The sequence below is a fragment of the Exophiala oligosperma genome (assembly GCF_000835515.1).
Source record: "Exophiala oligosperma strain CBS 72588 unplaced genomic scaffold supercont1.29, whole genome shotgun sequence".
Classification (NCBI taxonomy): Eukaryota; Fungi; Ascomycota; class Eurotiomycetes; order Chaetothyriales; family Herpotrichiellaceae; genus Exophiala; species Exophiala oligosperma.
Window position 1 is genome coordinate 49784 of NW_015622846.1, and position 20596 is coordinate 70379.

General features: G+C 49.5%; 11 protein-coding genes across 16 annotated transcripts; 4 read left to right on the forward strand and 7 right to left on the reverse strand.

Annotated features, from left to right (window-relative positions):
* Positions 1-610: 610 nt before the first annotated feature.
* Positions 611-2753, forward strand: PV06_11367. Of its 4 annotated transcripts, XM_016413027.1 has the most exons (8): positions 611-838; positions 902-1052; positions 1115-1174; positions 1230-1261; positions 1310-1354; positions 1407-1715; positions 1772-2018; positions 2070-2753. In XM_016413027.1, exons 1-8 carry the CDS (start codon positions 710-712, stop codon positions 2663-2665), a joined length of 1569 nt encoding a protein of 522 aa, XP_016256587.1. In that variant the 5' UTR covers positions 611-709; the 3' UTR covers positions 2666-2753. The 4 variants fall into 4 exon arrangements, with proteins under 4 accessions (XP_016256587.1, XP_016256589.1, XP_016256590.1 ...); XM_016413029.1 differs by having other exon boundaries at positions 611-1052; XM_016413030.1 differs by having other exon boundaries at positions 902-1174.
* On the reverse strand, positions 2689-4417 carry PV06_11368 (uncharacterized protein). The gene is made up of 3 exons (XM_016413031.1): positions 3703-4417; positions 3135-3640; positions 2689-3037 (listed from the first exon to the last, which is right to left on the reverse strand). Exons 1-3 carry the CDS (start codon positions 4137-4139, stop codon positions 2952-2954), a joined length of 1029 nt encoding a protein of 342 aa, XP_016256591.1. The 5' UTR covers positions 4140-4417; the 3' UTR covers positions 2689-2951.
* A 280-nt stretch (positions 4418-4697) lies between these two features.
* On the forward strand, positions 4698-6703 carry PV06_11369 (uncharacterized protein). Its single transcript, XM_016413032.1, has one exon. The coding sequence runs from the start codon at positions 5027-5029 to the stop codon at positions 6470-6472; it is 1446 nt and encodes a 481-aa protein (XP_016256592.1). The 5' UTR covers positions 4698-5026; the 3' UTR covers positions 6473-6703.
* PV06_11370 (uncharacterized protein) lies at positions 6611-7634 on the reverse strand (the record flags this gene model as incomplete). The annotated part of the gene is made up of 4 exons (XM_016413033.1): positions 6611-7142; positions 7226-7298; positions 7352-7439; positions 7518-7634. 4 exons carry the CDS (start codon positions 7632-7634, stop codon positions 6611-6613), a joined length of 810 nt encoding a protein of 269 aa, XP_016256593.1.
* Positions 7635-8622: 988 nt separating this feature from the next.
* PV06_11371 (uncharacterized protein) lies at positions 8623-9544 on the reverse strand (the record flags this gene model as incomplete). Its single annotated transcript, XM_016413034.1, has 3 exons — positions 8623-9147; positions 9237-9414; positions 9507-9544. The coding sequence occupies 3 exons, from the start codon at positions 9542-9544 to the stop codon at positions 8623-8625; spliced, it is 741 nt and encodes a 246-aa protein (XP_016256594.1).
* Positions 9483-12872, forward strand: PV06_11372 (uncharacterized protein). Its single transcript, XM_016413035.1, has 7 exons — positions 9483-9596; positions 9687-9986; positions 10056-10582; positions 10657-10954; positions 11032-11411; positions 11542-11871; positions 11937-12872. Exons 3-7 carry the CDS (start codon positions 10189-10191, stop codon positions 12287-12289), a joined length of 1755 nt encoding a protein of 584 aa, XP_016256595.1. The 5' UTR covers positions 9483-9596; positions 9687-9986; positions 10056-10188; the 3' UTR covers positions 12290-12872.
* PV06_11373 lies at positions 12376-14450 on the reverse strand. Of its 2 annotated transcripts, XM_016413036.1 has the most exons (4): positions 14175-14450; positions 13787-14114; positions 13638-13731; positions 12376-13583 (listed from the first exon to the last, which is right to left on the reverse strand). In XM_016413036.1, exons 1-4 carry the CDS (start codon positions 14400-14402, stop codon positions 12533-12535), a joined length of 1701 nt encoding a protein of 566 aa, XP_016256596.1. In that variant the 5' UTR covers positions 14403-14450; the 3' UTR covers positions 12376-12532. The 2 variants fall into 2 exon arrangements, with proteins under 2 accessions (XP_016256596.1, XP_016256597.1); XM_016413037.1 differs by having other exon boundaries at positions 13787-14450.
* A 154-nt stretch (positions 14451-14604) lies between these two features.
* Positions 14605-16431, forward strand: PV06_11374. 2 transcript variants are annotated; one of them, XM_016413038.1, is made up of 5 exons: positions 14605-14945; positions 15018-15330; positions 15383-15459; positions 15517-15606; positions 15657-16431. In XM_016413038.1, the coding sequence occupies exons 1-5, from the start codon at positions 14815-14817 to the stop codon at positions 16147-16149; spliced, it is 1104 nt and encodes a 367-aa protein (XP_016256598.1). In that variant the 5' UTR covers positions 14605-14814; the 3' UTR covers positions 16150-16431. The 2 variants fall into 2 exon arrangements, with proteins under 2 accessions (XP_016256598.1, XP_016256599.1); XM_016413039.1 differs by having other exon boundaries at positions 14605-14724; positions 14792-15330.
* Positions 16432-16652: 221 nt separating this feature from the next.
* Positions 16653-17282, reverse strand: PV06_11375 (uncharacterized protein; the record flags this gene model as incomplete). Its single annotated transcript, XM_016413040.1, has 2 exons — positions 16653-16895; positions 16998-17282. The coding sequence occupies 2 exons, from the start codon at positions 17280-17282 to the stop codon at positions 16653-16655; spliced, it is 528 nt and encodes a 175-aa protein (XP_016256600.1).
* Positions 17283-17537: 255 nt separating this feature from the next.
* Positions 17538-19270, reverse strand: PV06_11376 (uncharacterized protein; the record flags this gene model as incomplete). Its single annotated transcript, XM_016413041.1, has 4 exons — positions 17538-17965; positions 18025-18803; positions 18861-18970; positions 19031-19270. 4 exons carry the CDS (start codon positions 19268-19270, stop codon positions 17538-17540), a joined length of 1557 nt encoding a protein of 518 aa, XP_016256601.1.
* A 239-nt stretch (positions 19271-19509) lies between these two features.
* PV06_11377 (uncharacterized protein) lies at positions 19510-20425 on the reverse strand (the record flags this gene model as incomplete). The annotated part of the gene is made up of 4 exons (XM_016413042.1): positions 19510-19774; positions 19833-19916; positions 19981-20287; positions 20344-20425. The coding sequence occupies 4 exons, from the start codon at positions 20423-20425 to the stop codon at positions 19510-19512; spliced, it is 738 nt and encodes a 245-aa protein (XP_016256602.1).
* Positions 20426-20596: the final 171 nt, after the last annotated feature.

Consider the following 20596-nt stretch of genomic DNA (forward strand, 5'->3'; position numbering starts at 1 on the left):
TTCTTGTTTATGATATGAAGTCAATGATAACTGCTTTACAGAACCACGCATTGCGGCTCATTCTCGATCAAATCGTGCTCGTAGTCTCCATCGGTGTTCTGGAGGTTTCACTTCTGCTTCATGTTCTGCGGCTTTCCAGTGTTGTTGCCATCTGGAATTTAACCCACCTTTGCCTTGCTGCCGTTGAGTCAGCATGCGGCCTCCTACTAGCTTGTCCACCTTCGTGGGGGGTATCCCGGTGGCGGTCTGCGTAGTATGCTAAGCATACACCTGCAAAATCAAGGGTCTTGACGGACTCTGGACTTCCGTCACTTGGCGGTCTGCTCTCAGCCCATAAAGGCTTGTCAAGGGCTTCTTTTCCGGCGAAGAGAAGCGCGAATGCATGCCCACGTTGCTCTCTTGACGGTCCAAGTACATGTGCCGACGGCCGAACCTGGGGCCATCCGCCCCACAGTGATCCATAGGTAGATATGCCATTGGATTTCAATATCGGACCGCAGAATGGGCACCGACTGAGCTCGTCCCCTCATCGAGCACAGACTGTCGGTTTCCGATGTTTTGTCAGTGAGTTCCTCCCGGCTCGTGTATTCCGGAAGGGCTTAATTGTAAGATTAGCGACTGTCTAGATGGTTATCCTTACATAGGTGCCTCCTCTTTCAAGTATCTTCAGCCAATATAGGAAGTCAGACAGCTCAAGTCGCCGCCAATAATGTCAGATAAAGAGATCTCCATTGCCAGGGAAATCAGTGGCCAAATAGTGCAGCTAACACGAAAGCCTGAAGATGTAGCTAGTCTTCCAGTAGTTGCAGCTGCAACTTCGATAGCCTTTGTGATCTGGGTGAGGAAGCCTTAATATCTACGAAAGCATCAAGGCATTGACCTTGATTCTCTTCACTGGCAGTGTCTTTGTTCGGTCGTTTATCGTCTTTACTTTCACCCTCTGTCGCAGTATCAGGGGCCATTGCTTTGGCGTATCAGCATCTTGCCCAGTCTTTACTGGGCATGGACAGGCGACAGGCATCTCGCCATCGACAAACTGCACAAAAGATATGGTACTTTCTGCTTCTACTTTGAACTTGTTTCCCGAGTCTGAACTACCACTGACCAGAACAAGGCAAAGTTGTTCGGGTAGAACCGAATCTGGTCTCGATATGCACTCCGAATGCAATTAAAAGTCCGTAACATCTGTATCGAAAAGGTGATGATTCAGGATTGCTGACTGTCTCCAGCAATGTACGGTCCAGGAACTCGCTTCGAAAAGGTATGTGAATGAGAATGACGATTGGACTACCCCTAACGTCTCAACCAGGCCATGTTCTACACTCGAGGACCCAAGGAAAAGCAGCTCCTCGTCGTAAGTGGTGTTTCTCAAAGATGGAAATATAGTCACTAAAGCCTGAACAAAGAATCTGGCCAGCACGACTGACAAAGTCGTTCACGCTCGCAAGCGAAGAATCATCTCGTATGCTATGAGCGAGTCTGCCATCAGGTCTTACGAACCCGTCATATTAGACAAGATCCGGCTATTTTGTAAGCAACTGCCCGATGCCAATACATTTGGTGGTGAATACAAAAATATGTCTCGGTGGTTTTCCTATCTCACCTACGACATCATGGGAACGCTCACCTTCAGCCAGAGTTATGATATGCTCACTAAAGACGACCACCATTTCATCCAGCCCTTGATTGATGCTTATCAGCATAGCCAGGTCATTGTAAGTTCAGGCCTTTCTCGAGACCGCTTTTAGACGCTAAAGAAGGGGTCCTTCAGTTGGGAACATATCCCAAGATCGAACATTGGGGGTTGGCCCCTCTTTTGTTCTTAAAAATCATGTCGGACAACAAGAGATTTCGCTCCTATGTCGACAAGCAAGTATCTTATCGCATAAAACAGGAGAAGTCGGGTAATGGCCCGGCTGATATTTTTAAGCTCCTCCTCAATCATAAGGACAAGGAAACTGGGGAGAGCATGGGATTCAAGGAACTCTCTGACGAGGCTGTGGTTCTCATCATTGCTGGTAAGTAAGCTATATCTTAAAGGACAATGCGGAGGGTCTAACTCCGGTCAGCCAGCGATACAACCGGAACAGCTCTCTCGGGCCTTTATTTCTACCTAGCTCGCTACCCGGAGTGCTACAACAAACTCAAGCAAGAAATTCGAACCACCTTCTCCTCTGTCGACGATATTCTCGGCGGGAAAAAATTGCTAGAGTGTAAGTACATGCGAGCCTGTGTCGATGAAGCGCTTCGAATGTCTCCCGGTGTCCCTGGCTATCTGACAAGGGAAGCACCTGAGGGAGGCACCATCGACGGATACTACATGCCACCCGCTGCTCAAGTCGGGGTCCCAACTTGGACAGTTCATCGCGACCCCGACGTCTACCCCGACCCCCAGATCTTCAAACCAGAGCGCTGGATGGTTGATTCTGAGGAACAGATTCAGAAATTACGGTCGTGTTGGTACCCATTCAGCACAGGTACCCGTGGATGCATTGGTAAAAATATGGCTTACCACTCCATCTACTTGACCGTTGCTCGGCTGGCGTACTCGTTTGAGATTAAATCTCGCGATCCCCTGCCTCTCGAGTTTCACGTCAAGGATCACTTCGCAGCAGGAGAGAAAAACGGACCTTTTCTCAAGTTTATACCTGTCTCGACCAGTTAGATAGTAGAAGCAGAGAATCGCAATGATGAATCAAAGTATTGAAGTATAGAGACTGTATGGCAGTAATTCATTCTATCAAAGAAATTTTAGGACCAGCGTCAAAGACGAAATGAGCCTCTGCACCTCGGCAGATCTAAGGTCGTAGACGAGGCAGCTACAAGTGGTTGACAAGGCTATAAACTTTGCAGGAGTAGATAATGGACAGATGGAGAGCTTACTGCCTCTCGAACACCCTAAACAATCACGAAAAGACACTTTTAAGAGTCTATGTTGTCTCATACATCAACTAACACAAACCTTGACGGGATGCGAGGATCTCCTGCAGATTCTCTGCGGCCAATTGCTGGGTCATGACGGCTGCAACATTCGAGCCTATTCAGAGAAGATATCAGTTAGAGACAAGAACGAAGGTGTACGGAGGCTGCATTCAAACAGATATCAGCTCGGTTATGGAGATAAGACGACGTACCTGAGCTGACTGCGTTCGTGGCTGCCTTGAGCGCTGTTGCAGCATCGCCAGCAATAAACACTCCTGGCACCGTAGTGACACCCCCAAGCTCGACACCCTTAATGATCTCTCCCATGACAGGATGGACTTCGACCTCCAGTCCAAGTTGGTCAATCAGGTGTCTACTGGACAATGCGGTTATCGGTCTGTCAGTCAAGTAACCGACGTGAGTGCTATTTCCATCTTCGAACACGACGTTGACTCCGATATTCGGCGCTTGCTCAGGCACAAGTCGTGCAATCCTGCGACTCTCGATCTTGAAACCTAGAGCGCGAACAGTTTCCAGGGTCTTCTGCATAGGCTCGGTGTCTGGGATTAGGCCGTTACTGAATATAATCGGTGGTCCAGACGACTCGGTAACTAGGAAAACTACCATCTGGGCCGCATGGGCAAGGAATGGAGACAGTCCTATGATGCCGACTGGCAAGTGGGAACGTTCGTGACCGTCACAGAATAAACACTGAAATCTAAAACCTGATATTAGCAGGCGTGCACCTATGCAAGGAGAATGACCCCAGGAAGGACGAACATATTTTGTGGCCAGTTTTCCTTGTATCCAGGAATATCTGTTGGCAGGACTTCGACGGAACCTGTAGCCAGGACAAGTTTTCTTCCACGCCAACTCCGTCCCTCGCCATCAGTAGCTTCGAAATAGCTTGGAGAAGGAGTCCTCCCTTCTGTAATTGTCGGTTCGACCTTCTTGAGCGTAGTAATATCTGCTTCGATGAACTCCGTAGTACCGTACCTCTCAATTTGTTCTCTGGCGATTCGGCGAAACTCCCCAGGCGGAGTGCAATCCCTGGTCAACACATTGTGAATCTCATGTGCACCCTCGTTTCTGAAGCCTGCATTCTGCGGCCGAGTGAAGACGACCTTGGTGCGGTGAACTCTGGACAATCCCAGGGCGGTAGAAAGGCCAGCAGGGCCAGCACCAATGATTAAAGCGTCATATATAGCAGTCTTCATTGTTGGTGGAAGAAACCGCTTATAGGAATCGGAAATAGAAAGCAATTGCGAGGTTGTTTGATGAGACTGAATCCAGACGAAAAGTCCGCCAAAAGTGCGATAGACGAGCGTCTCCTATATAGTGTATTCCGTTTCACACTGACCGAGGGAACATGCTCATCTTGTCCTCACCTTGGCAGAGCAGAAAGATTGATGTATCTCTCCTCCGAAAAAGTCTCCGACACTTCTGAACCAACTACAAACTTACTGAATTCTCCAGTTGCGATCTAGAATATTCATCAACATACGTACGTTGCGAAGACAAATCAAACAGTATTGCATCATTCTTTGGGCGAGCTGCTCGGGGTTAGAATCATTGTTGTGTACGGAGACTATGATTTGACCGTCAGGTGAGCGTTCGCAACATTACGAGGACGGGGAGGCTGGACGGAGACTTTTGGGTGGCGCGCTATGGCGCCGAGACTGCCCCCACAACCATTGTCAACCGTGTCCTGCTGCACATGTTCTCCCAAACTTGTCAGCAATAAGAAAGTCGATGATCACCTGTGTCGCGAGCGAGCTGCACGGTCCGTTCGGTGTTATTTTGCTTTCTGGAAGACTAGGGGTCTTGCGAGGTTCCGTGAGCCACCTTTCCGTCGATTTTAGTGAGCGTGCAGGACACCAGACTGTACCTTGACACAGGTAAGAGAGGACACTGGATATTTCGTGAGGTCCGATACCGAGCATATCGAGCCCTGCAGTGGGTCGGTCCGGTCTCTTCATAAGCAAGATATCGTTGAACTATGTGAGCTAGTAAAGCCACAACGAAAAGTCATAACGCCTCTCGTTCGTATCCCAGCCGAGTGAATTTGACGTTGGGTGCTTGCTATATCATCGCTGTCACTAACATGGGGAAAGGCGAGATTCCACTGGATGTGCACCCTCTCGAGGGTCCCTCGCCCCCGATCGTTCACATCCCGCGCGAGGTACGACAGTCTGACAAGGTCAACGAAGCCTACAACCAAGCGTTAAATGAGAATGGTCCTGTGGTAATTGTCCCTCGACATGGCCGCAACGAATACGTCATTGATCATCGATTCGCATATGAGGTTCTCACCGACTCCAAGAACTTTACCTTTGAAAAGGCAGTGTTCGACCTGCTACACCTGGGGTTTATCGCCCTCTTTGACAATGGTGCGTTTGTCCACGATGTCGACGGGATAGTCGAAACAAGTGTGCAAACCCGAATGGCCCCCATTGTCGAGCAAGTCTTCCCTGTCTTCCAGTCATATTTCAATCGATTGGCGGACGAAGTGGACGGCAGCGAAAAGGCCATGGTTGAATTTCCAGACATCTTCCGACGGGTTCAGCTGGCCGTGGCGCAGGCTATGGTGGTCATGATCCTTGGGAATGAATATTCATCTACTACCACAGGTACCCGGTTTGCCGATGTAGCTGTGGCTATGGCCAGTATGACTGGTATGCACGAGAACACGCACGAATGGCCATGGGCCCCATCATTATGGGTGCTACTAAACGGCCTCAGCGCCGTATTCTTCACCATCGTGCCTCAATTCTTCTTCGCTATTGTCCCTACGATATGGCGAAACCGCAAAAACCACTTGGAAAATGGCCTTGCTGCCCATCCTGGCCAATTCGTGCCGCTACTGGATACTCTTCTTGTGAAACACTACCACGATAAAACAGGGATTCGAGCACTAGCAGGTTTTGGATGGTCGGTCGTCCTTTGTGTGGGCCTGATATTTGCTTCAGTTCATCAGACCGTGGTTGCCGGGTTCTGGGTCCTGATCAAGCTGGCAGAAAAGCAGGATGAATATCTACCGGCAATTCAGGAGGAATGGAACTCTGCAGCTCCTGACCAAAAGTTGAGCGTGAAGAAGTTAAACGAGCTTGTTCTCCTCGACTCTTTCATCCGTGAAGTTCTGCGGACAAAGGGCGATACTTGGGGCCCTGTGAGACAAACGACGAGGCCCGTCCGTGTTGGGCCATATGTCCTTCCTAAGAACGCAATGTGTCTTGTTCTCATAGCTCGAGCGCATCAACACCCGGACAACTATGGGTCAGCAGGCACCACATTCGACGGCTTCCAGTGGCAGAAGAAACAGCGTCCGGCGATACAAGGCAATGCCGAGTTCCTGACATTTGGCCTGGGAAGATGGGCGTGCCCAGGCCGACAGCTAGCCATCCACGAGATCAAAATCCTAACATACTTGTTCTTTTCCAGGTTCGACATCAAGGTCAAAGATGGTAGCTTTCGAGTGTTGAATACGATAAACACGACTTCTGTCCCTCCTGAGGCAAGCTTCTTGTTGCGGAGGAAGTCTTTTGGTTGAGACGGATGTGGAATGAAGGTATAGATAGAAGCAAAGTGGGAATGTGAAGATAGTGTCGAGCAATGCCATGAATATAACATTACGTAGGAGATACTCAACCCGTTGGTACTATGAATGATGAATGTTCATTGTCATCGGTCAGAGCTTGGATTGTACGCTGTTCTGATTTCGCTGTGCCTTGATAAAACCTTTGATAGCAGACTTTGCCTCATGGCTTCTCACCCTTTCTCGTAAAGCCTTCAATTCTGCTGTGTTTGCCTGCAAGAGTCTTTCACGATGTGGGAGCATCATCAATCTTTTGTTGACAATCAGACTGTCAGGGGGTAACTCCACTAGCCTTGAGGCGGTATCCATCACCACCGACATTAGTTCGTGACCATTGACGAGTTCTGAGATCAACCCAGCACCTCGGAGCTCTTCTGCGCTGATTCTGTCTTGCGCCAACAGCAACTTAGACGCTCGCTGACGTCCGAGGACGTAAGGAAGTGTGAAACTCGAGCAAGCTTCAGCACACAAACCCCATTTTACAAATGGCACAAAGAAATAGGCCTCTGGCACCGAGTACACGAGGTCGAACAACGCGATGCTCGTCAACCCGTACCCCACGCCGGGTCCGTTGACTGCTGCAATGAGGATTTTATCAGTTGAGATGAGGAGTTTGTGGTATGCACTTTGTCACAGAGTCTCACTGTCAGTAACTTGATTACACAGGATGCCCATTCAATACAGAGCTGGGCAACTGGGATGACGTACTCGAGCACTTGTATCGTCGCTTCCGGAAGGATACTATCATAGCTTTGGGAGTTTGCGTCCAGAAGATCTAAGCCTACGTCTAGGATGAGCTAGACTGGCCTACCTGAGCTCCAGAGCAACTAGTACCTGTAGTGAAATATTTGCCTTCGCCTGTCTGAATGAGAATGCGCACATTCGGGTTGTCAATAGCCCAGCGCGTCGCAGTCAGCATATCCTGAGGCAATCGTATCAGTGTCGGTGCAAAGAGGTGTAGGTAGAGATGTAAACAGTGCATGATAGGATAGCATCATACTTGGAAAGTTTCGTGATTCAAAGAGTTTCCATTTTGAGGTCGTATGAGTTTGACAAGAGCCACTGAACCAAACAGCTCTAGCGAGATACAATTCAACCGTGGGAGAGGGCAACTCATCGTGCGGGCGCGTATAGATCTACTCCGTGGTCTGCAAGTCCAACCCCCGCAGCAAAGCGAGGTCTCAGCCGATTTTTAAAATGGTTGCGGACCGAAGTCTCGAACAAAGGCTCAGGAGACAGGATAGACCGAAGGAGGACAAAATCTTCAAAGTCGTGGTCTTGAAGTTACTACCAACATCTCTGCTGTTACACACACTCGGCCATCACCATCCATAATAGTTGTCGAAAGGTTAATCTTCCGTCCGAGAGTCTCTGACACCTTGACTACTGCTATTATAATTCCAGGCGCTGCGACAGGGTTTTTATATGTAACGTTCAAAAAAGCAGTTGATGGATCCATCCCGCCGTCCAACCCATAGTGTCTGATTGTCATAATTCCAACCTCATCCACAACCACAGCTAGAAGTCCGCCGTGGCATACGCCTTGCTTGCTCGTTAGAGAGGGACCTAAAACTAGGAGGTGTCTTGTCTCTCTCCAAAGCTCACCCGAATATTGTTGAGGGCGATAGCAAAGCAAACAATGCGCCAGCACGCCGCCAGCTCCACTTAGAAGATGGTACCAAAGTGAGTCGTGACCTTCATATCTGGGGTCGGGAGCACTGATAGACTCCCAACAGGATTCATTCAGGAACCCCTTCACCAATGGTAAGTGTAGAAAAGGCTTGAAGTGGCCGGAATCCATGAGCGGTGAAACGGGGTTGTTATCTGCTGTAGAGGAACAAGTGGGAATACGGACACATGGCTTGACTGGACAGTTGTATGTGTTTTGTTCGGTAGTTCTGCGCGGTGATCTTGCATGAGAGCCTGAAATTGAGAGATTCACCTGAGGCAGGACCATATTAACCTGCGCAATCCAGAACATCGGTTAGCCGGAGGGTCCGAAATGCACGACTTCGGAGGCCTCTTACGTCTATGTTCCGTATCATAGTAATCTGCACGCCGCAGACTACACAATCGCATGTCCTAGTCTTACCAATGATTTTAATCTATGCAAGCTCCCCTCGAGCTATAAATCCGGAGATAGATAGCTCTCTACCAAAGACTCGGGCTTCGAAAGGACGCGGAATCACTACGTAATCGAAATTTTGGCCCATGCCAGCATCTTCATACAACTTTCGCATCTCCTCTTCGGCGAAACCTTCCTTGTTGACCGTTTTTAAAGTCTCCCTTAGCTTCGTAGATGTAGTTGCATCCGTCTTTACTTTTGTAGAGGCCGGAATGCGATCGAGCATCACGCATGTGCCGCCGGGTCGCAGACATTGTCCCAGCCTTTGCATGAGCTTCGCAGGATCCGATACATGGTGCAATGCCATACTCACGACGACGATGTCGAAGTCAGAAAGATTCTGTCCAGGGAGAGGACTACGCTCTTCCCCAGCCAACATATCATATTCATACGCCCAGGCCCTGTCTGAGCCGGAGCCTGTCTCTTCAGCCCACTTATTGTACTCAAAGACCATGCCCGGAGAGATATCAAGCCCGATGGCTTGAGTTACAAATGGTAGCAGTGCCTGAGATATACTGTGAGCTTGATGAAAACCACCTGGGTCGTAGAGAATCTTCCGTCCCGCGTTTTAGCCATGAACAGCGATCCGCTTACCTTGGAAACAGTACCACTACCACATGCATAGTCTAGGAGCCTGACTTCCATGCCTCGACGCTTTACAGCATCAGAATCGGTCCATGTGTCTGAAATCCATTTTCTTCTGGCTATAAACTCGTTGATAATCGCTTGGATTAGCTCAGCCCAATCGGCCAAGTGAGTAGATGCATCTTTGCTGGACGGCAGAAAAGACGTCAGCTGACTATTTCTTGTGGACGTCCTATCCGGACATGATGGTGAACTGAACGACGAGACAACTTTACCTACTCAAAATGATATTTATTGAGAGTCGCGATATCTGTCATGTTTCCTTGCTTGCCTGCAGAATGGAGCTCTGTAAACGATGAGATTCAATTGGTAAATTAATCTTGGAGAGCTATATGTACTAGTTCCAGAATAGTTGGGCTTTCCCGGACCGAATATATGGCTGACTATGGAATTTAACAGGAGGCAAGCTTTCACTCCTGCGGTTATTATGCGTTGGCAACGCCCTTGACCAAAGAGAAAACTTCAAAGGTTCCTCAGGATATCCCAGATATTATCCTCGCTGTCTAATTCGGCTATGTTTATCTAAGTTCCTGCTTTGTGTTGTACCATTTCAGCTGCAAGAGCGTACAGAAGTTGCCCGGCTTCACTTTGCTACAAGAAATTTCAGGTGTAAAGTGGAGGCGCCCCGGCCACGAAGCGATCGACGAATGAAGCGGCCAGGGGTGAAATCACTATAGTGCCGAGTACTAAGCTCGAAGTGTGAGCCAAAGAACATGCGGCCCGAGGCTCGCCGATCGGACCGACCGATAGAAGTTGACTGTGTAGCAGATGACTAAGCCTGAGGTACCGCAACGAGGCTGAGCCTCTTGCAACTCTGCTTACAAGCGACACGTACATATCGGATGACACACGAGTATACCTCAACAGTACATGTGAAGACGGCTTCATTGTTTAGGTGGAGATGCAGCAATACGGAAAGCAACATCTAACACCCTTAGGCGACGGTGCCACAGCATTATCACTCGTTGAAGGGCCAACACACCCTCCTCTTGTTAGAATCACTTTCGGCCAACTCATCGACGAACAGGCAAATAGCTATGGTTCTAATGATGCTGTTATCGTCCCATGGACAAATTCTAGACTCAACTACGCTACTTTGAAAGAAAGAACGCAAGCTGTGGCTCGAAGTCTGCTGGCGTTGGGAGTCAGGAGAAAAGATCATGTCGCGATTCTGTGCGGTGACGACGAGAGATTCATCGAGCTTTTTTTCGGTTGCGGAAGAATCGGAGCTGTATTGGTTATTCTAAACAAGACATACACTCCGTTCGAGTGCGAGAGGGCAATCAGACACACTGGTATTTTTGGATCATCTGAGTCTTCAAAGCGTTCTGAGTTGTTTGCATACCTAACTTTGCCCGCACCCCGCCAGAGCCAAAGGTTTTCTTCATTTCGGACTGGGTGAACCATAAAGAAACAGACAGCGTAATCCAAGTGGTCCTAAAATCCAAAGACTCCGGACTCAGTCTCAGAACCGTTATAGCTATCCGCACAAACTCCAAACAAACAAAGCAACTTCCGTCATGGGAGGCATTTCTGGCACAAGGAGGAAAGACTCCAATTGCAGAGCTTAATCATGCTGAGCGAGGAGTTGGTCCTAACGATACTGTTAATCTTCAATTCACCAGCGGTACAACTGGAGACCCCAAGGCCGTTATGTTGAGCCACTTGTGAGTTTTCTCATCTCTCTCTTAGAGTGGCAATCCTTGCAATCTCACCGCAGCACAAAGAGGCTAACTAGGGAAAGAAATTTGATCAACAACGCACGATTCATAGGCGATTGCTTGCACCTAGTCCCGGAAGACATCGTTTGCTGCCCACCGCCGCTATTTCATTGCTTTGGGCTTTGTGCAGGTCTTTTGGCAGCAATCACCCATGGATCGTCTATAGTCTACGCAAGCCGTGACTTTGACGCCGATGCAGTGGCGCGGACTCTCGTCGAAGAGCATTGCACAATTCTCCACGGCGTGCCGACCATGTTCGATGCCATCATGTCGGCCGTAGATAAACACGGATTCAAGATCAACGCAGTCAGAAACGGGATTGCGGCCGGCACAAAAGTCCCACCTACTTTGCTAGAACAGCTTAGACAGAAACTCGGATTCCGACATACTGCTGTATGCTATGGTAAGTCGTTTTCTCTTTCAACTGTTCCAAAATCTTTAAGACGGGATTTCCGACCCCCGGTCCCCCCACCCCCCTTTCCTCACTATCAAGTATCGGGATCTCTAGAAAAATAAAGCTGATTCATTCCTAGGAATGACGGAAACTTCTCCTTCGAGCTTCATGACAGTTCCGTCAGACCCTTTAAAGATGAACCTCGAGACGGTCGGCCGAGTACTACCACACACAATGGCGAAGATAGTCGACGATTGCGGCCGGATTCTTCCTCGTGGGACAAGGGGAGAAATTGCTGTTTCTGGGTATCTGCTACAGCAGGGGTACTACAGAAACCCCGTCAAAACTGCCGAGGTTATGATCCCGGACGAGAACGGCAAGGTCTGGATGCACACTGGCGACGAAGGTTTCTTCGATGAGAATGGATACTGTACCATCACCGGCCGGCTCAAGGACATGATCATCCGTGGTAAGTACCGCGTCCGTCATACGTCCACAGTCGAAGTTATAAACCAAAGCTCATCATCTTGATAGGAGGCGAAAACATCTACCCTCTCGAGATTGAAGAGCGGCTTCTCGAGTTGCAGGGCGTTAGTCAGGCGGCCGTGGTCGGAATAAAGGATGACAAGTACGGTGAAGAAATTGGCGCATTTATTCAATTGGCTACAGGTACGCCCAAACCTTCTATCCAGGAGATCAGAGCTTGGATACGACAGATTCTTGCCCCTCAAAAGGTCCCTAGACACCTCTTCTGGGTCGGGCCTGGAGAGGCGACAGGGCAATTTCCCGTGACTGGTAGTGGGAAAATCCGAAAGGACGCTTTGAGGAAGATCGGGGAGAGCCTAAAGAGTGAAACAAAGAGTCAGAGGACAGCGAGTAAACTCTGATTCGGCCAACATGTATTGAGGAGCCGATAATGAGCAAGTTTAATAATTCATTTTGCCTCCAAAATAATTGGAGACATTCAGAAAAGGCCTATTAATCACACTTCATGTGTGAGAGAATGGAAGATACATGAGAATTTTCTAATCTTGATTTCTTTCCTTACGCTGTGGGGATATCAAAGACGAGCGAATACTTTCATTGAATAACCAGTCACTGTCTGCATCCCTTAGATTATTTTTAAAGGCCTATTTCTCTTCTCGACTTGTGTTTTGATTCGCCTTTGCGAATTTAACTCGCTGTATGCCCAGTACGGCAACTATTGTCCCGGCCGCCATTCCTACAGCAATGTGCCATTCGGATCTCAATGCGTCATTAAAGACACGTCGAACCACTGGAGCCAATTCCGGATCAACTTCTGAGACGAGCTGGGTCGCGGTCGGGTTCTTCAGTAGTCTTAGTGCCAAGTCTGGCAATGCCTGCCTCAAACCGTGCTGAAGACTTTGTGTGATGGCAGTTTGAGCAACAGCAATGAATATCGCCCCTCCGAGTATCTGGCAAAAGACCATGAGGGACGTCGCTGCAGCAATATCACCACGGGAACACGATACCTGGGCAACGGTAATAGGAAGCTGAACTCCAAGGCCGAGCCCGCTGCCGAAGATAACCTGGTAACCGATCCATTTTGGGTGGCGGGTGTCAATCTGAAAGGTCGATATGAGGCCTACACCAACAGAGGTGATGATGCTGGAAAGGTAGAAGAAGGGCAAGTACTCGCCCGTCCGGCTGACAACCCCGCCGCAGATGAAAGATGTGATCACCATAGAGATCATAGTGGGTAAGCTCATTGTTCCGGATTTGGTCGGCGACACCCCCTTCACAACCTGAAACCACATTGGCATGTAGTAGCCGATCATGAAATTGCTTGCTGCAAGTAGAAACGCAAAAAGGCCTCCACACAAGACATTGCGTTGACGCAACAAATGTCTGCGAAGGATGGCATGCTCCTCAGCACGCATTTCGACGAAAATAAAGGCACCCATCAAGACTCCAAAGAGTACAAATAGCGCGATGATGCGTCCGTTTGACCAAGCGTATTCGGAGCCACCCCAGATAAGGGCCAATAGTAGGCTCACGATGCTAGGGAGGAAGAGAAGCAACCCCAGAGGGTCCATCTTACGCACGGCACCGGCACATTCTTCCAAAGTACGAGGCGCCTTGACAGAAGCCTCTGGGACTTTCAAGTACAGCACAACGGTTGCTATGGTGACTGCGCCAATAGGGAGGTTGATATAGAAACTATGGGTACGTCAGAGTCATTACATTTGCAGGGTTCGACAGGGCGAAGCTCACCACCAACGCCAACTGGCATGTTGAGTAAATGCCCCCCCTAGTAAAGGCGCAACAATGGAAGAAACTCCATAGACCGCTCCGAAGATGCCGTTGTCTAACAAGCCAGGTTAGTTATCAAGCTGTTAATACTGGATGGTATGTATCCTCACACATTGGACGCTTTTGCGGCGCCACAGTTATGGCCACAACCATGAATGCGCCCTGGAATATCCCGGCCGCTCCTACTCCAGCGATAGCACGACCAACTATGAGGGCAACAGACCCTTGTGCGCTACCACAAATGACAGAGCCAATCTCGAAGATCGAGATGGCGAGCAGGAGGATGCCCTTGATGGAGAATGAGGAGTACATGGCGCCAAACACAAGTTGAAAGGAGCAATTGGTCAATAGGTAAGCCGAGCCGTACCAGCTTACCCGGTCAAGTGCCTTGAACTGGTCGACTATTCGGGGAATCGCGGTCGACAGGATGGTATTGTCCTGTCAAAGCATGAGCATGGATCTTGAGACTAAGTCGGCATAGTTTTTTGGTTCATGTACCAGAGCAACCAAGAAAACGCTGAGAGAAACACCCAACAATAGAACAATGATCCGGCCAGGCGTGCTGGATGGCTCATCTTGAGATGGAGTATCTGTAGTGTCCTTTCCATGCGATGCAGATTCAAGTTCCTTCTCTTGCCGGGTGTAGTCGGCTTTTGATGCTGGTTGGAGATCTTCAGGTAGTCGAGGCGTTTCAGGCGGTTCGGATGACAGAGAATCTGCACCCATGATGGCTGGCAGTGAATTCAACGGAACTTACAGATTCAACAACGACAAAGGAGGTGTGCTCGTACCACAAAGGTGCAACACTGATTATATAAGTGCGTCCCCACCGACCGGACCGTTGGCACTATGCGGGAGTGCTGCGGACGGCACTGAGTTAGGCAGCACAGTCTCAAATCTCTATCTTTCATAGACCACTGGTGTTCAGCGTCAAGGTCATGAGGTCACTCAATGGAATTCATACTTCGTCCCAGCCAGGACCCCGTGGGTGATCGAGAACCCTTCATTTGCCGTGCCCGCCAACTGCTTCGGGAAAGTCCTCTCATTGGTAACTGACCACAGCAAAATTGCACATGCTTACAAGACGCTGTCAGGGCTAATCCATCTCTCTACAGACGGGCACAATGACTTTCCCTACATGATTCGAGGGTTTTCTGGGAATAATTTGGACCATGGAGCTTTGCAGGATACTCCCTTCGGCCAGACTGACTTGACGAGGCTGCGTCAAGGACAGCTGGGAGGCCAATTTTGGAGTGCTTATGTACCGTGGTATGGCAACATGTCAGATCCATCACGTCAGCTCAAAAGAACTCCTGGAACTGATATGTAGCTTGTCAATAGCTTCGCCGTTCCTAACGGTGAAAAGGATAGCCCTCAGCCGAATGAAGCGGATTTACGGGCAGTCTATGACACGTTGCAACAGATAGACCTTATTCACAACTTGATGCGCAAGTACGAGGACAGGTTCGCTCTCGCAAGGAGTTCCACAGATATTCTTCCCATCTTTCAGTCTGGGCGACTTGCAAGCTTCATCGGTGTCGAAGGCTTGCATCAGATCGGGAACAGTGCCAGCGTTTTGAGAAATTTCCATCGCCTGGGCGTACGATACATAACACTCGTGCACAACAAAAACAACAGGTTTGCAGACTCGGCGGTTAGCATTGGGACTCCATCATGCTAGTGTTGTGGCCTAAATTAGTGAACAGAACGATACGGATCAGCTCCATGGCGGACTCAGCACCTGCGGCCGCAGCTTCGTTGGAGAAATGAATCGAGTCGGCATGTACGTATGAAAAATGCTTCTAAAGCAGAGTTGGTGGACTGACTGCTCACTTTTTAGGATCATAGATCTGTCACATACGACCGAGGCTGTACAACTTCAGGTGTTGGAAGTTTCGACTGCTCCAGTGGTATTCTCCCACTCTTCATGGTAAGAGTTCTCGTCACGAGTAATAAATGACAGTGCTGAGCGTTTGCAAGTTATACGCTCTGCCCACATCCAAGGAATGTCACCGATCAGGTTTTTGCAAAGTTGAAAGCCAACCGCGGGTTGATCATGATTTGTTTTCTCCCCGAGCTATCTAAATCGACGACAGGTGCAGGCAGCTCTTTGCACACCGTGGTTGATCACATCATGTACGCCGTCTCAGAGGTCGGATGTGATCATGTAGGCATTGGATCCGACTTTGACGGTATGCTTGAGGGTCCTGACGGTGCAGGTGATGTTAGCTGCTACCCTGCTTTGATTGCTGAGCTTCTGGCGCGTAAAATGAGTGAGAACAATGTCAAAAAGATTATGGGGTTGAACGTGATTCGAGTTATGGCGGGTGTTGAAGGTGTTGCTCGTCAAGAAGGTTTACAAGGCAGGCCTGCCTTGTATGATCAGATACCTAGAATCTGGACCCCTGAACAGAAGCGGATGCTTCTGGATCAAGGACAAAAGCGAGGATTGTCAGCCAAGACTGACCTTTAGGCCTTTGCATCAGATATTGCTTCCAGGGAAAATTGAGTTGGATGAAAATTGGTGATATACAGCGATATGGACCTAGTCATTGATTTTCCTTACCCAGGTGGAGAGAGCTCTTCAGTAGCGACAGAGAGACAACTATTCTTGGCAACATAGGTAGTTTGTTAGTAGCCCATAGCCTTGGGGGTAAGTGCCTACAAGGATCCCTAAGTGATAAGACTCTCTAGGGGTTTGTAGTGGTGCTTATATGCTTTGGCTCCCAATATATCGAGGCCGATACCTGAAAATTATCACCACTAAACAATGTACTAATAAGCACATGCAGATATATTGCGCGTTTTACCACCCGCTCAAAACTCGGACTCGCAGCAATTTAGGGGAAAAGGCAAACGTTCTTGCATCGACCACGATACTCCGTCCGAAGTCCTACATTGGCTTGAAAAGAATGCATTGTCCGAGTCTACCAACACCAATACTAGGCGTCGCTCGTGCACGTCGCATTCTGCCCCTCACAACTTGTCATCTATCTTCCATTCCCTAACCTTCTGAACAACTGTGTTCGCCGCGCCTCTCGCAAGTGTCGTGTAGTTTGTTTCTATCTCGGCCGCCTGCGCGCTGCCAGGCTCGACACCCGGGACGTGAAGCTCGTATACTGCGCTGAGATACAGATCGTTTGGCCCATCCGTCGATTGGCCACCGTGAGAGAGTATTATGGTGCTTCTGGAGCCATTACCCATTGTTACACCTTCGCACTATTGGAATCATCATCACCAGGTCAGCCGATTCGACTATTATGCTCCCTTCCCCACGCTCCCAGCAGCGGGCAGAACAGCAGGGTGGACGCGGATACTCACCAGCAGGTTGTCCGCAAGCCGCACATCCTGGTCTATCGTGGCGCCCTCTTTGGTGTGCACTGCTCCATCCGCCATATGTAGCCTTCGCTGGAAAACTAAATCCGAGGTGGGATTTGGTAGAACCTCTGTCCTCGCAACGTAAACGGCAAACAACTCCGGGTTGGCACCGCCTCGACGCAATCCTGTCCAGAACTCGGTCGCATTCACTACTGGCTCGGCACCGGGAGGATTGACTGGAACAGTGATTGCTAAATTGAAGACGAAATCCCCTTTTGTTGTTGCCATGATGAGTCTCGTAGCTTGCTCTGACATACTTTGTCTACCAGTGCAACACCACGTGTAGATAACTATTTGTCTCAAGAGCGGATTTACGCTAAGGGGCGGTAGCTACAGGCGAGGCCGCCGTGAATAAGGGGGCGGGCCGATGAGATTATTTGATACCACCACCGGTCAGCGACAACCTTCCGGGGAACGCCGATCTAGCTGTCCACTAGAGTCGGCATAGAATTGCAGCCTACAGCATAGTAAACACGTTGAAAGCTATCTGGTGTCCTCTCGGTACCTCAATAGGACTTTTGACCCAGTGTCTGGGACAATGGCAAGCCCAAAATGCTGCTGCCGGCTCTTTTCTTTTCCGTCCTCGAGTTTGATGTCGTAGTGCTGAAGCAAATGCGCCAAGACAACTTTCATCTGGCTGCTTGCAAAATGTCTTCCTGGGCACGCCCAGATACCATGTCCGAAATTAATGTTGTCCACCCCGGTTGTTGTATGCTGATATTTGAGCTCGTTCCCGGGAGCTGACCGTAGTCTCTCAAAGCGAAACCCATCAAACGTGTCTGGATTTTCCCAAAGGGCAGGGTCAAGGTTCAGAGTATGTGCGCGAACCATGATTCTCTCTCCTCGCGGAATGACATGGCCACTGGGAAGATTGAGGCCTTCCGGGCTGGTCACAATACGTGGCATGTTTGCTGTCGGAGGGTTAGCGTCCCCCTTTCAGTCAGACTACGCCTTATGGGAGATCTCATACCGAGTGATGGAGGACTAAGCCTCTGGGACTCTCTGATGAAGCTATCCAACTTCCGGAGCTTCTGGATGTTCTCCTTGGTGATTCTGCCGTCGGTCCCAACCTGCTCATTCAGCTCGGCCCGCAAAGGCTCAATGTGCTCCGGGTAGGTCGCAAGGTCAAACAGGAGATAGCTCAAGGCGTTTGTCAGATTATAGATTGACGCAAATGTTGCTAGAAGTTGGTCACGGGTGAGGTTCTCTGCGGTAGCTGGGTCAGTGTAGCGCTTTCGGAACCATCTGATCATGTCGCCGCCAGGCTCACCATCACCGACCTGGCCATCTTCTTTATCGGCTGATAGTTCCTGCTGGAGCAGCGGCTTCAACTTGCGCTGTGTCAGGGCCTTGTGCTGGTTCAAAGACCTAACCTGCGGCAGGCATGGTACTAGCAACCAATGCAAGGACTTGGGAATCATGCGTAGTACCATCCAAGCTTTCGTCACATCTTGTGTGTAGGTGACAGTTGCTTCCGCCCACTCTTCGTCTCTGCTCAGGGGAAGGCCAACAAATGCACGACCTGACATCAAAGCAGCGACCCGAGCCATGCACTCACGGGGCTGAAATGCCTCCCAAACGTGGGGTTTGCCGAAGGTTTTCTCGAAAACATAGTCGACTTCGGCTACGAAGGAGGCAAGAACCTTCGGTGTGTTGCGTTGGAGGTCATAGCGCATAGCCTCGTCGAACTCGTCCGCCTTCGTGCCCATGAAACTATACTGTCCCAGGAACACATCGTAGTGGTGGCTCCTGAATACTTCATTAGTGCCGGATTCAATATCAACCAGCTTATGTGGCTTTGTTTACTTGATAGACACGACACTCTCCGGCAGCGCTTTGATGGCATCGATGGCTGAATGTGGAAGGATGATCACCCTCATTCCGAGCATGGTCAAGACGAAGGGTGTACCCGGATACTTTTTCGATCAAGTCAGTTAGTCACAAGCTCTGGAAGTCGGTTGGACCTGTGTATGCACCTGTCGATTTCCCTCCTGTATCTTGGCCCACACATCGTTCACGGTCTCAAAATGCGGAAGGTCATCGAGGGATAAGCGAGATGGGCGTTTCTTGAAAATCGCAAGAGAAATTGCTCGTAATGTTATCAGGCCACATATGATCAATCCAAGGGAAATATATTTGTTCTGGTGCAAAATAGCACTCAGAGTCGGCACATTCAGCCAATGCCGTCGAAACGAAGGCAGCTGTAGAGTGTCCATTATCGGAGGGGGAATCATTTACAGTGTCCGTATGGAAATGCCTACGGCCAGAACAGGGGCATTTGTAAAGTCTCACAGCCTAGAGATAGCCGGTAAGCAGGAAATGAACTCATTGCTTTTGGCTTGGGCTTGAAACGGCCCGCTGTGGAATTGATAAGGCGAGGCTGCCGGTGACCGACCTTTCATCCTGGGCTAACACGGATTGAGAGACTGTCTCCAGTATGCTTATCCGCCCTACTTCAACATATCCAGTGGCCTATAGTAGGAGCCATCTGCATAACTTCGTCTACAGCTGGTCGACTTAACATTCTGTCACTCCATTCCTTGATAGATGGCCAATCCTCAATCTTGACCCCGAGGAACGTGAACATCCAGGGCATGGCGAATGGCAAGTACGACAGGTCTGCCAAAGTGGGCCGATCCCTGAGTGCGATGTAATCCTGACCTGGGTGGGCCAGTCGCTCGTTCAATATATCCCATTGCCGAAGGCAGTTTGAATGCAGTCTATGGGTTCAATTGTCAGTAAGACCGGCGGTTTCTCGTTTCCATTCCATTGTCTTACTTTTCGATAGTGCGAGGCAGTTGGACAGGTTCGGCCCTGCTAGGGTAACCCTTGAGAAAGTACAGCCAATACTTGGCAGTTGGGCTTGAATAACCAACACAGTCAGCTTGATTGTCTGGAAATTTCGAGCATGATGAATCCCACTTACCCAAGTCCTGCTGTTTGATAAGCCGTCCATGAAAAGACTGCGGCTTTCTCGGAATACGTTCTCCCCGTCCATGTGCCTGCAGCATCAAACCGCGATGCCAAGTACTCTAAGCATGCTGTTCCCTCAAATACAGTAATTTCTTCTCCGTTGTCCGGACCTTGGTCCCTTAGCGCTGGGACGTAACGCTCTGGATGTACGCGATAAAACCACTCTTGGGTTGTATCGATCACAGATATGACGTGTGGAATGTTGAGCTCCCGGGCCATGATAAGCGGTTTGATATAATTGATGTAGGATGTCTGATCGGCTGTGCAGAAGTTAGTGCATCTCATCCAGTCATGAACGCATCAATAACAAGTTGACCTTTGACAACGTATAATATAACTTTCCCCTCATAAGGTGGATCGCCAGTGACCACCATGGGCATTTCCTTAGATTCCGTCATGGTAGGCCTCTCGAATGTTGTTTGATGAACAATCCCTTTGTCCTAGAGTAGTAGAACCTCTTTGAGAAGTCCTTGGACGGCACGGCCAACAGGTCTATACTATATGTCATGTCACAACCTACATGAGAAGCGTTTACAGCGCTCTAAGGATTCATTTTTGGTTCGGGCCGG